We start from the raw sequence: 12,860 nt of genomic DNA, 5'->3' as shown, positions 1-12,860 counted from the left end.
TAATGTCCTATGATCATGCTATGAAATATTACATTAAATGATACAAGTGAATATCTTATAGATAAATTATCGCAACTATGATTGATGAACTCCTATCTAACAATCACAAATGACCTAAAATACCAAATACACCTAAGAACAATCCCGAAATCATTCCTATTCCAATTAATGATAAATCATTTTTACTTGCTCCACTTGTACCACTTCCAGAAGCGGCAGAACCACCATTTTCACCTCCAGCCATACTTGCCATTCTGGAAGTAGCTGCACTATCCAAGCTAACTACAGGTACTTCTTCAATTTCAGAATAAATTGAGTTATTTGCTAAACCAATATATTGATTTATACCAGTTTGTAAAATTGTTGAATATACATAAGAAGGTGTAGTATAAGTTGGATCAGGTAAAATTTGATTAGGTAATATAGTTTGAATAGTTGTTGTAAGATGTAATTCTTCAATAGTTGTTGGAGTTGGTGAATCTGGGTTATACGTAGTAGTGTTGGTTCCATTTCCAGAATTAGTCGAAGTTGGATTATTTTCAAGTGGTAGAAAACCAACTAAAGGAGCTTGTATACCATTTATACCGTAACTATTTACACAAAATCAGTCAGAACCTCACAGGATTAGGAATTTCGAGCCGACTAACCTGAATATACTGTACACTTTCTTCAAGAAAGGTGTACCGAGTTGCCAATCCATACCATCACCGGTTGATGGGGCTACGATCGGCCAAGCGAGACACAAAGAAGATGAATCGATTTGGGTTGAAATCCAATCAGACGGTTGAAGTTGAATGTATCGACCGCTGCGTGAATGAGACATAGGTCAGCGCGGTCAATAATCACATGAACACATCCACATCTCTGATAGACTGCGACAGGGACTGCGCATATAGGATAGAAATCAGACATACCCAAAGGAAAAACCCAAAGTCATCTTCGTATTACATGGTACGACCCATTGACCTTCATCTACTTGTCTGGCATCACTTATTTTTTCAAAAATCTTGACAACATCTTGTTGAGGTCCAGAAATTCCATTAAAACCCACATCTAAAAGAGCTAAAGAACCAAGACCTAAATCCGCATAACTCGAATTTAATGTTATGTCAGTACCATTCAAAGATAAATTATGTAATTCCAAAGTCCAAAATAGATATTCTTCATCTCCTAATTCATCTAGATTCGACGGAAAGGTATTCAACTCAGATGAAGAACTTCTTTTCTTCCTTGATGAATCTCCATTGGCAGATGAAGATGAAGTGGGTGTAGTAGATGCAGAAGTAGAAATAGCGGTAGATGAAATTGTATTTGTCCTCGATAAAGCTTGTGCGGAGTCATTAGTGGATGATTTAGCTTTTCCAAAAGGTATAACTTGATGCCATTCTATATCGTCCACTGTCCTTCCTGAGTCAGTATCGTTTGAAATATAATGATTTGATACGCCCCCTAAAGTCAATGAACCAATCTGACTTTGATATCGTGATGTACTGCTTGATGTGGCAGATGAGGACGTAGCCGTGGATGTCGAGGTTGTGTTGGAAGGTGGTGGAGCAAGAGCCAGTGCAAAGACGGGATATGGTACATGAGGTTGACTGACTAAATTTTCTAGAACAGGTGGATAGTATGTAGGTGTTGCCTTCGAAGAGGAGGTGGTTGAGACCGATGACGCTGAACTTGTAGATATGGATGACGAAGCGGAATTGGCAGCGGAGGATGCTGAGATGGAGGCAGAAGAAGAGGATGAGGAAGTATCATCTGCCGTGGTCGGCTCAAGGAGGATATGTGACAATGCTGATAATCTTGGAAATCCTAAGCCTATTATACCCGATATTTTCTGTTGAGATAAAGTAAGATTCGTTGCGTTCATTAGACCTATAATAACAGGATAATCAGCTCTTAACATAACCCCCGCTACCTCTTAAACATCGGAGCATCGCCTGCGTCTGTTATCAGAGCTGAAAGATGACTCACCCATGACCTGTCCATCAAGGACGACTTCACCCATAGTCAGAACCTCCCTCACCACAATTCCACTAGCAGTAGTCCCATCCGCGTAGCTAGAATTCCAATACGTCTTATTCCCATTGACCACTTCAAACCCACTAGACCCTTTCGATACATCGTAATATGCATTAACCGTCGGTCCAAGCGAAGTAGGACATGTAGTCGTTGTACATAATGTCGAAGCTACTAATAAGTCTGAGGAGGCTAAGTCTAATTGTAAAGGGTAAATCGAGGCCGGTGAACCTATCGAAACCGGTACGACATAGGTGCTAAAGAGAAGAAGTATAAATTAGTCAAAACAGATCTTTGGGCAAAACCACGTAAAGTTGCTGGAAAACGTAACTTCCCCATCCAGTGAAAGGAGCATGTTGACTGAAAACTTACTTTTGTGCAGTACCTAAGTTGACCTCTGTACCATTAACATTCAACGCCCTTTTACCCTTTCCAATATCTACAGAAGCTGCTCTTTCATGAATTTCTAAGTTTACATCACTAATTCCAACACTTGGACCCCTTTTGTACAATTGAGTAGATTTTCTTCTATTTTGTATTTTAGGTAAATATCCTTTTGACCTGATTTCTGGTATGGAACTCGGCGAGGTTTCAAGGTTTTGAGCTGGATGATGAGCTGGAGGTAAAGATGCTAGTGATATAGAAAGAAGGGTAAGAACGGTTAAGATATGTTGAGTAGTAATCATGTTGAATCAAGTTGAATCCTTCATCGAATTGAAGAATATCACTTTGATGGATTGTTTCTCCAATTTTCTAACAGGTGTTGAAATGTTTTTCAAGATGTTCTTGCTTAACGTAAACAAAAGCAGTGTCTCAAATCGAAGCGGTACTATCAATCGGATTTTTTTGGTTTTTTTTTTTTTCGGTCGGATAGACTTGTACGAACGCGTCGATGCGGTTGATGTTGGAGTTGCGTCTAACTAATTGAGAAGAGCAAAAGGGGATACAATCAGAGGATAAGTAATTAAGGTGAATTTAAGAAGTGGAAAAAGCGATGAAATTTAAGAAAAGAAAAAGGAAGCGCAGTTAAAATAACAGTCGGGTCGAAATTAGAAATTAGAAAACAAAGAACGTTCCTGATTTATTTGGGGTAGCTGCGATCAAATTGAGACCGTATATAACAATGTTCAGGTTGAATTTATGATATGTATAAGCATGAGATGATAATTAATGGAGGATGAGGATCATCATGTATGAAAGATACTACCATGAGCATTGACTAAGAGGAGATCTAAGCTGAGTATAACAACATTTTGGTCCAAACTGGAATCCAAATCCAAACGCGGAGAAGTAAGGTTAAGCGGGGGTGGCGTAGCTACTTTCCTCTCTACGCTTTCAGCCCTAGCTTAGCAAAGTCACTGCAATGATTGAAGAGTCGTATCTTGTGCCAAGCATGTACACATTACGTTTGATGATTCCTAGTGATACTCCACTTATAGATCGTCTTCAAATTCATGCATACATACAAATCTTATTATCACGTCTGCTTGACCGAATTCCTCTCAATTATTGACTAAACCTTCGGAGGATGCCATTTATAAATCATCCATCCTGCCGGTCTGCTTGTCCATTTGGCTACTGTCTAAATCAATCAGGCAATACAAATTTAAGAAGTTTACCAACCCTCATCATCTGAACTTCCACCAAACCAACCTGAGTAAATTAAAATAGTACCGTAAACTAATCCACCACCTGCTATTGACATCCAACATGCAGCAGGTTGTATAAGTTTTGAATGAGCGAGTAATACAGGAAGGGAAAGACCAGTTGTCTATTTATCATGGAGTTAATTAGTATATTATTCTGACATTTCCCATCTCCCTCATACTCATGAATCGTCTTGGAAAGTATTCAGTCGAAGTACGACCTTCGTGCTCAACGATAAAAGTTTACTTACAACTAGCATACCAGTTAAAAATCTACCAAAGTCCACATAAGCTGAATTATATTCTGGACTTATATCATCTGCTCTTGAACATCTTGAACAAATTGAATTAGGTAGAGGAGCAAGAACGAATGTTAGAGCTATATGATTAATTATGTCAGCGTTTTATACCATGAGATGAAAGAAGAAATGCATAGAACAAAGTTCAGAATGATGAATGTCAAAATAAGAGAATTTGTACAGATGAAATAGTTAGAACTTACCGACTAAAAGTGGTAACCAATTTGCCCATAATGCACAACTGAGAATTACCAATAAAAATCCAGCTGCCAAAACGAATGATAATAATATAACGGCTATTTGTTGAATGAATGGTATATCATGGGGTTTTTGAATTGGTCGAGTTATAGTTGATAGATGAGGTGGCATGATTATTTATGTTCATTGTCATGAAGGGCGAGTGAAAAAACAAAGAGTGATGAATGAGTAAAAATAAAGTAACATTTTATTAGCCAAAGATTTCTTCATCAAGGACAAAGGATGATGTATACGAAGAGGAAAGAAAGGGGAGAACACGTACTCTTCAATCCTGCTGCCATTTCGTCTTACTGTCACTCCTTAGACTAGACTACCAAGTGCACAAAGTCTGATGCTGTATGTAGAATCGTCAAATACGCGTTGATGCCAAAGGAATTGCAACACGAAATGGTTATCAATCTTGCAACATGACATGCATCATCGCATCACATCAACCGACTTCCGAAATAAGCATTGATAGGCATGCAGCGTGAATGTGACTACTAAGACCAGTATTTAGGCGTGAAACTGATTCAACCGGTGGAGGTTGAGTTTGTTTCGATCGAGAATAGTAGATAACCGGCAAGAAGCGATAAGATCAGAGTAGTATATAACGGAGTATATTCTCTTTTGATAATCTAATGTGTAACAACGCTTGACTTCCTTCGAGACTCAAGTACACCCAAGATGTCCACAATCGATCCTTCAGCTCCTGCGCCGTAAGTTCCAATTGTCAGCGAAAATATCTGTAGCTCTACTTTTGAGGTTTGCCACCTAACTTCACTCAAATTGTTACTTTAAGCTTGAAAACTGATATTTAGTATGAAAACAGTTTACGACTCCCAGCAATTTTACAAAATCCCACCAATACCTCTCAGAGACAAATTGAATCATACAACTCCCAACAACGAGAAAAACTTCAAGCTCGTAGGGAAGCTAAATTAGCTCCTAGAGTAGATAACAAGCTTAATGGAAAGGGTAAAAGAGTTATAAGGAGATTAGATAATGGTAAGCTATATTATTGCATGAGATCTACAAAACCAAAGCTTATTTTGATTGGTATTTAGCTGCTTTTGCATCAAATCCGCATATTGCTCCTCCTTTAAAATCAGATTATTATCCTTCAGTACCATTACAATCTCGTTCTAAACCTCCAGCATACTTTGATGGAGATACAATTCCAAGAAAACAATCTATACCTTCTACAATCTTACCTCCTAAAGGTTTAAATTCACATGATTCAGTCAATGGAAATTTTAATCTTTCTCTCAAAGGTACAAGACAATTATTACGAAAGAGAGGAAAAAGAGTAGAAGGTTTAATCAACACTGTTGAAGGAGAATTAAGAAATTGGTTATCTGGTGAAGGATGGAATATTTCGACTTCAAATATAAATGATTTAAGAGAAGGACCAAGTTGGAAAATTATAGATAATATACTTATTGATTTATCTTTATTCGAACAATCAATAAATACAAGTACAATTACAAATAATGGTCAAATTGGAAATTCGAATAGACCTGGAAGAAGATTACCACCTCAACATCAAATTATAGGATTACTTCCTTCTTTACCTAAAGTCAATGATAAAGAAATACCGTCAATAATGGAAATATCTAGATCACCTGTACATTTAAGTTGGTATATCGTAGATAGTTTTGAGAGATTGGTAATTCATATTTTAGTTAGGTATTATGAATTAGTCTCATGGAGTGAGTTAGAGCATCTTTTCATCTCAAATGCGTTTTACATATAAAACGAATAACTAAGTCAAATATGATGATTTAGGTGAGACTCATCAAACATTATCTGGCGAATCAATAAGATTAACTAATATTATCGTACCAACCATAATAAAACCTCGTATAAATATTTCCAATCAATTGATAACTCCTGAAACATCAGAATTATCCTCATTATCTGGACCAGATTCTACAGGATCTTTTACTGCATCAGAATTAGATTCTGATACAGCTACAGAAAGAGGTGGAGATGATAATGAAGAAGAAGAAGAAGAAGAAATAGGATATAATTTAGAAGGGGATACAACAATTACTTCTTTACCTGAAGAATTTAGTCAAAATTTAATTATAAATAATCAAGTTGAATTGGAAAGAACAATTTCAAATACTTCTTCTGCATATGCAAGTTCAGAAGGTGGAACTTCAGATTATTCATTATTAGAAGATAGTTTAATATTACCACCAGCACCTAATAGAATTTCAAATTTGAATATGAATTCAAAAATACCACCAGATGATGAATGGAGTGATTTTGGTTCTGATTTAGGTGATTTACCACCTATTATATCGAATTCTAATTTGTCAAGACCAGATCGATTTTTGTCAAATGGATTGAAATCGATTGAGAATGGGAATGGGAATTATAATTTGAATAGGAGGAAAGGTTGGGAAGATAAACCTACTTTCTTTGAATATTTGTACGGAGCATAAAAACGATTAAAGGATAATGTGAATGAAACATATGAGGATTTTTGTCAAGAGTTTGAATGTATCATTGTTTCGTCATACAGGTGCATTATGTATTTCATGCACTTTTACTTGTAGAACTTGTAGACAACAAATTGTATTTTACATCAAACATTTGGAAAATATAAATAAAAACATGCACAAATAGAATTTACGATCTCTCATTAGATTCACGAATGACTCTTGGTAACTACCGGTATTTCGTAATGAAAGATATAAAACATTAAAGTAAGATATCTAACTTGTTGAGAATTCACAGGATAAAACGTTGGATTAAGGTATATTGTAGATTTAAGAAAGAACGAAATCATCATAGATTGTTAAAAGTTAAATATAAACAACGTTTTAAAATCAATAAGAATTATGATAATCTTGTAATTGCTTTACTATCCATTGGTGTTCCTATATTTAGTCATAATTAATCAGTACATTTTACTTCAATGAAGTTTGATATAAAATGAGATTTACCATCAGGAGCAATTCCATTTTTAGCTAAAATCCTATTATGTCTAATTAATCTAGCTTGATCAAAAGTACATTTTTCGATTGCCCTAGCGAGATGTGAAGAGATGAAATCAGTATTGCGACACATTTGGAACGAATTGGGAGAAAGGTTGAAATAGATGATACACAGATGTATGTTTGGGGAAACTATGAGTAAATGAAAAAAAAAGATAGTTTCCAAAAGAACTTGGAAAACACGAAAAACAAAGAATAAAAATCAAAGAGTAGAATAAAATTATCATAACCAAAAAAAAAAAGAAAAAAACTTTTAAGCAAAATTCAAAACTCACATAATTCTTCTTATTTCTTCTACACCTCTTTCATCTAATCCAATTCTACTTTCACCACTATTTTCTGAAATATTATTTGATTCTAAATCAAAATTATTTGAAGTAATACCTGCATTAGCTTGTTCAGAAAATGAAAAATTTCTTAAAGGTTCATAATTTGTAAATTTTGCAACTAAAGAAGTAGGTAAATATTTTGAAGCAATTGGTAATATTCTTGATCTATAATAAATTATTACTATATAAAAACAAATGTAAATTTTATTAAGTATAATTTTCATTTTAATATATGTATATGCCAAAAAAACAAAAAAAAAACAAAATGATTGCCAAGAAATAGAAATTTACTTACAAAATGCGATTATCAAAAATACACTTAAAGCTGATAAATGAAAGAACATTTTGATTTTAATTCTTTACAAATTGGTTAGATTCTTGTTAGGAATACTACGAATGATTTTGAAAAGCCAAGAAGATGTTAAAATGGATGATTATTGATGATCGTGGTCTATTTTATGTTTGGCCTGCTGCGAATTACTCGTATGCTGTAAAGTCAACATTAAATCCCAAAACACGCGTCAAGTGGCAAATTACTTAATCAAGTAATATTCAATCTAATCCCATTCTCAAAAAGTTCAAAATTGTCAACTTACAAAAAGATGGAGGTAGTCCAGATTGATTTTCATTGAATTGATTAATCTTGCAATTCGACTATTTGTTCTATACCAAATATAATCATCAACAACACTTCCAAGTACATTTAGAACACAGGGACAGATCATATTCACTTTGCCATAAGGACTTGTAACCTTTCAAACATGTCATCGCTTGCCGATCAAATCAAGAAATTAACTGCTTCTCAACCTAAATATGTAGATCCGGAATCAGCATATACTTCTTTAGATTCATTATCATTACCTAAAAAAGATACGAATGAAGGTAAAGAACATTATTTGGATGTTGGTCCTTCTAGGTTACGATCGAATTTGAATAATCATAATAATAATAATCATAATAATAATACAAATCATGAATCATCAGAAGGTGGTACATTAAGAGGGGTCAAATATGATGGACAAAAAGTTGGTAGACAAAAGATATTCGATGATGATGATGAAGAAGAAGAAGAGGAGGACCGAAGTGGTGCGATGGCTTTTGGAAATGTAGAGGATAGTGAAGAGGATGAAGAGGAAGATGAGGAAGATGACGCTGAGGTCGAGGATGACGAAGATGAAGAGGTCGATGAAGATGATGACGATGACGATGACGATGACGAAGATGAAGATGACGAGCAAGAAGAAGATGAGGAAGCACATGAAAGGTTACGTCCGAGTGCCAAATCTTTGAATAAAGCTTTAGATCCTATGGCATCATTGCGAGATTCACGAGCAAAGGATATTGAAAAAGGTGTAGGAATAAGGCGTCAGAAGGCAAGTGAAATTGCTTCTCGTTCCCTAAATGAAAGATGATTAAACTAATGCGCAAATGGTAACAGGCACTTTTTGAGTCCCTTTTGACGTTGAGAATAACATTCCAAAAAGCTTTGACCACTTCTCAATCCCTACCTAAACATGAGGACAATTATCCAAACGATCCAGAGAATGAGATTTTAATCAAAAAGAACGAGATACTCAAATCTCTTAGTGAATTAAATGAAAGGCTATTTACTATACGTGAAAATTTGGTTCTACCTGAAGAAGGCGGTAAGAAAGTAGATTTAGGAAAGAGGAAAAGAGATGAATTTGATGAAGAAAATTATTGGAAAGAAAGCGCTTCGTCTAGTCTCAAATTGAGCGATTCGTAAGTTGACAATTATCCATATTTTTTAATATCGCGTTGATTCTGATGTTTATTTGGATTGAATAGAAATCATAATCAATTATTACCGATTCTTCAAAAATGGTCAACAAAGATACAAGCTGCTTCATTACAACTTGGATCAAAACAAGCTGGAGGTAGTAAATTCTTACAAAGTGTGAAAAGTGGGAATGGTGGTGTAGTAGAAGCTATAGAAGCTGGATTAGCAAGTAAGGTGAGTAACTCAAAACAAACATCATCAAGTCATATATGGTTGTCATCTGGAGAAGATTGCTAATATTTTGCATTTCAATAACACAGCGCGAATCAGATAAAACATTAATGGAATCTGAAGAATCAGGATATCGATCACTTTTACGTGAAGTGATTGAATCAAGATCAGGTTCAGGTCCAGCAGCGGATTTAACTCATTTGAGAAAAGAAAAGAAAAAGAAAAGAGAAGCTGAGAGGGGTGGTTCAAAAGGAAGAAAATTGAGGTGTGTAGTGTTTTTAAATGTTTTAGTATTATGGATTTAAACTAATGATCTGATCATCCCCTAACCAGATATACCGTTCATGAAAAAGCTCAAAATTTCGTTGTACCTATTCCTCTATCGAATGGATGGCATGAAGAACAAGTTGACGAACTCTTCTCATCACTTTTCGGAGGAGTTGGAATGACTGGTGCAATTGCTGAAATTAGAGTCGAAGTTGATATTGGACCTGTAGATGGAGAGGGTTTGAGTGGATTAGGCGGATTAAGAGTGTTTTAAGATAGTTCATTCACACATCATGTATGCATATACTTGTTTCACAATTTTGCTTCCCTGGGTAGCTATAACTTTTATAAAGCCATTTTGCAGAATATCAGTGTTATGGGATATTAGTTTATCAATGAAGCATGAATGCATACAACTTCATGCAAGGTATATATATATCATGATTCAATGAAACCTAGAGAAGTCATTGTTTTTTTACTACATAGTCACTTAAATTGCCTATGCCCTTTTGTAATTTTATCAATGCTTCGACTTCTGAATTACAGCAAAATCGATTTTTGCCAGTCAATATTTACTTGATTGGTTTTATGATGATCCATTAGGTTGATTTTCTCCTATGGCAGTCGTTATATCCTCACAAACCATAATTATCGCACCATGAGGTTCAACTTTTGAGTAATAATTTTCCTCACTAAAAAGACAATCAGAATTAAGTCCAAATTCTACTTTTGAAAAACGTGAAAACTACACGATTTAAACTTACATTCCAATTTCTTTAAATCCCAATCTTTCATAAAACCTCTTAGCATCTAAATTACCAACTTGAACATGTGCTAAAGCTCTATTAACTTTTACACGAGGTGGAACAACAGTTAAAGATGATCTTGTATTTGTTTTATTATCTGAAGGTATAGGTGGAGGTGGTGTAATTGGATTTATCGAAGCTTTGAGTGAAGATAAAAGAAGTGAAGTTCCTAAATTCAATGATCGATATGGTGCGAGAATTCTACGATAGATGAGAATTTCGTGAGTTTTATTTCCTAATTGTCTGGTTCGAGACTGAACAAGGAGCGAGGAGGTGGATTGTGCAAGAGAGATGGTCGCACTCACGCAAGAGTAAGAATAACCAATGTAGGAGGTTCTTTTGAACCTTTGGCCAAATTATCAAATTTGCAACAAATTGCTCCTACAGGTATGTCTGCGTAGTATACTATTTTGAAAAATAAAGAAGGAATATTAGTGAGATTATTCCATTGGATCATGGAACGGTGAAGACAGTAAAGGGAAGTCTTCTGACTTCAAGACTTGTTAATCCATTATATGATGACAGAACATGAGGGGAAAGGAGTAAGTAATATAAATGTTTATCACTTACTCAATTTATTCACATCATCAAGTAATGGATCTCTAACTTCTTTATAGAATTTATCAGAATATATAATAGGTATAACAACACTATAAATTCTTCTCAAAGTACCAGACTAGATAGATAGATCAAAATCAATTAATCTCGTCAGCTCTTAATCATCTCAAAATACAAATTGCAGTTGTAAGGATATATTTCAAGACGAGAACAATGATCAAAATTGAAGGTCACAATTTATATAATAGAGCTCACATTATTAATAGTTAAACTGGTCAAAGTGACTTTTACATTTGGTTTTACGACTTTCTTTCCTTTACTACCATTTTGTAAATTTAAAGTAGTATATTCACCTTTCAATCCTGATAAATCAATTGGTGCGGAGACAGTACCTGCTGTACTATATGTAGGGGTATTAGCTGTTTTCGCCATATTGCTGAGTTCTATATTTTCTTCTTCGACGATATTTGGCAAAAGAAACGCAAAAAAAACAATTTATAATGTTCAAACGCTTTCAACAATTCCCCTCCTTTTTATCGTTATGATGTACTAAATAAACGATGATGTCATTAGATAACATTCGAGTACTTCGTTAATCTAAACCAGAGAAGTCTTAATTTAATGTTAATTTGCAGATTGTATATCATTCCTATTACATCTTATGCTATATCTTGACATAATGAGCTCAATAAGAATGGATAGTAAGTCTTAGTTTTTCATTCTCATTATCATTATCATCGTACTCATATTGAATAATACTATCTTGCTTTTTTAAAAGGCATAATATCTCCTATTGTTATTTCTATAATAGCATTTTCAGCAGGATATCAACTTAATTCATATTTATCTTCAAAATCAAATCAATCTTTATTATTAAGTTCTAAAAATTCATTTTCATCTAAGAAAAAATCAGAATCTTCAAATAATAATAATAATAATGAAAGTGAAAGTGAAATATCAAATGAAAGTGAAGGAGGAACAGATACAGAATCTGATTTAGAAGATACAAAAGCTGCATTATCATCAAATTTAAATTTAACAAAATTTAATAATAAAGAAGAAATGAAATTAATTTTAATAATTAATGATGAATTAAAAATGACAAAAGGTAAAATTGCTGCTCAAGCTGGACATGCCACTTTAGCTTGTGCTTTAACTTTAAAAGAAGCTAATCCAAAAGTGAGTTAATTTTTACTTAATTTTACTGAAAAGTTTATTAATTCGTAATAGTTATTCCGAGCTTGGCAAAATCAAGGGTGAGTGATTTATCCGTAGATGAGTGATTGATTTATACTATGAACATTATAAAAGACTAGCTAACGTGACGTTCATTCCCCAGTCAACCCAAAATAGCATTACGTTGTGCCAATACTGAAGAACTCGAAATACTCGCTGCTCAAGCTAGAAGTCTGAACTTGTGCGCAAGGACAATAAGAGATGCGTAAGCTTTTGTTGATCGCACTAGTCACCCTCAGCAAGAAAGCTAAGTTGAATATCTTCGAAATTGAATAGCGGTCGTACTCAAGTAGCACCTGGATCTAAGACTGTAGTCGGAATCGGACCGTAAGTGATTTTTGACATCTTTCATGACAGAGCAGAGGTACGGGAACCTGTGCTGAGAGAGTCGTCGTTCTCAGCGGTCCCGCGAGACTCATCAATACAGTTACAGGCAAACTCAAGCTTCTGTGATACGGCATCTCCTGCAAACAGGTACGCGGA

At 34.7% G+C, this 12,860-nt stretch overlaps 7 protein-coding genes across 7 annotated transcripts; 3 read left to right on the top strand and 4 right to left on the bottom strand.

The window, feature by feature from the left end:
• Positions 1-103: 103 nt before the first annotated feature.
• On the bottom strand, positions 104-2,705 carry I206_106145 (uncharacterized protein; the record flags this gene model as incomplete). The annotated part of the gene is made up of 5 exons (XM_019156698.1): positions 104-590; positions 648-806; positions 915-1,875; positions 1,975-2,276; positions 2,392-2,705. The coding sequence occupies 5 exons, from the start codon at positions 2,703-2,705 to the stop codon at positions 104-106; spliced, it is 2,223 nt and encodes a 740-aa protein (XP_019010500.1).
• A 929-nt stretch (positions 2,706-3,634) lies between these two features.
• I206_106144 (uncharacterized protein) lies at positions 3,635-4,333 on the bottom strand (the record flags this gene model as incomplete). Its single annotated transcript, XM_019156697.1, has 3 exons — positions 3,635-3,790; positions 3,917-4,044; positions 4,168-4,333. The coding sequence occupies 3 exons, from the start codon at positions 4,331-4,333 to the stop codon at positions 3,635-3,637; spliced, it is 450 nt and encodes a 149-aa protein (XP_019010499.1).
• Positions 4,334-4,888: 555 nt separating this feature from the next.
• Positions 4,889-6,654, top strand: I206_106143 (uncharacterized protein; the record flags this gene model as incomplete). Its single annotated transcript, XM_019156696.1, has 4 exons — positions 4,889-4,920; positions 5,034-5,209; positions 5,269-5,913; positions 5,990-6,654. 4 exons carry the CDS (start codon positions 4,889-4,891, stop codon positions 6,652-6,654), a joined length of 1,518 nt encoding a protein of 505 aa, XP_019010498.1.
• A 397-nt stretch (positions 6,655-7,051) lies between these two features.
• On the bottom strand, positions 7,052-7,882 carry I206_106142 (uncharacterized protein; the record flags this gene model as incomplete). Its single annotated transcript, XM_019156695.1, has 4 exons — positions 7,052-7,092; positions 7,159-7,241; positions 7,485-7,719; positions 7,834-7,882. 4 exons carry the CDS (start codon positions 7,880-7,882, stop codon positions 7,052-7,054), a joined length of 408 nt encoding a protein of 135 aa, XP_019010497.1.
• A 417-nt stretch (positions 7,883-8,299) lies between these two features.
• Positions 8,300-10,051, top strand: I206_106141 (uncharacterized protein; the record flags this gene model as incomplete). Its single annotated transcript, XM_070203261.1, has 5 exons — positions 8,300-8,911; positions 8,977-9,281; positions 9,348-9,513; positions 9,600-9,775; positions 9,844-10,051. The coding sequence occupies 5 exons, from the start codon at positions 8,300-8,302 to the stop codon at positions 10,049-10,051; spliced, it is 1,467 nt and encodes a 488-aa protein (XP_070059362.1).
• Positions 10,052-10,363: 312 nt separating this feature from the next.
• I206_106140 (uncharacterized protein) lies at positions 10,364-11,573 on the bottom strand (the record flags this gene model as incomplete). The annotated part of the gene is made up of 5 exons (XM_019156693.1): positions 10,364-10,469; positions 10,542-10,784; positions 10,889-10,988; positions 11,154-11,259; positions 11,397-11,573. 5 exons carry the CDS (start codon positions 11,571-11,573, stop codon positions 10,364-10,366), a joined length of 732 nt encoding a protein of 243 aa, XP_019010495.1.
• Positions 11,574-11,820: 247 nt separating this feature from the next.
• Positions 11,821-12,830, top strand: I206_106139 (peptidyl-tRNA hydrolase; the record flags this gene model as incomplete). The annotated part of the gene is made up of 6 exons (XM_019156692.2): positions 11,821-11,842; positions 11,920-12,320; positions 12,372-12,397; positions 12,481-12,582; positions 12,654-12,704; positions 12,779-12,830. The coding sequence occupies 6 exons, from the start codon at positions 11,821-11,823 to the stop codon at positions 12,828-12,830; spliced, it is 654 nt and encodes a 217-aa protein (XP_019010494.2).
• Between the last annotated feature and the right edge of the window lie 30 nt (positions 12,831-12,860).

The sequence above is a fragment of the Kwoniella pini genome, chromosome 8 (assembly GCF_000512605.2).
Source record: "Kwoniella pini CBS 10737 chromosome 8, complete sequence".
Lineage (NCBI taxonomy): Eukaryota > Fungi > Basidiomycota > Tremellomycetes > Tremellales > Cryptococcaceae > Kwoniella > Kwoniella pini.
Note: the sequence above shows the minus strand (reverse complement) of the source record. Positions and strands in the feature narration are given on the sequence as shown.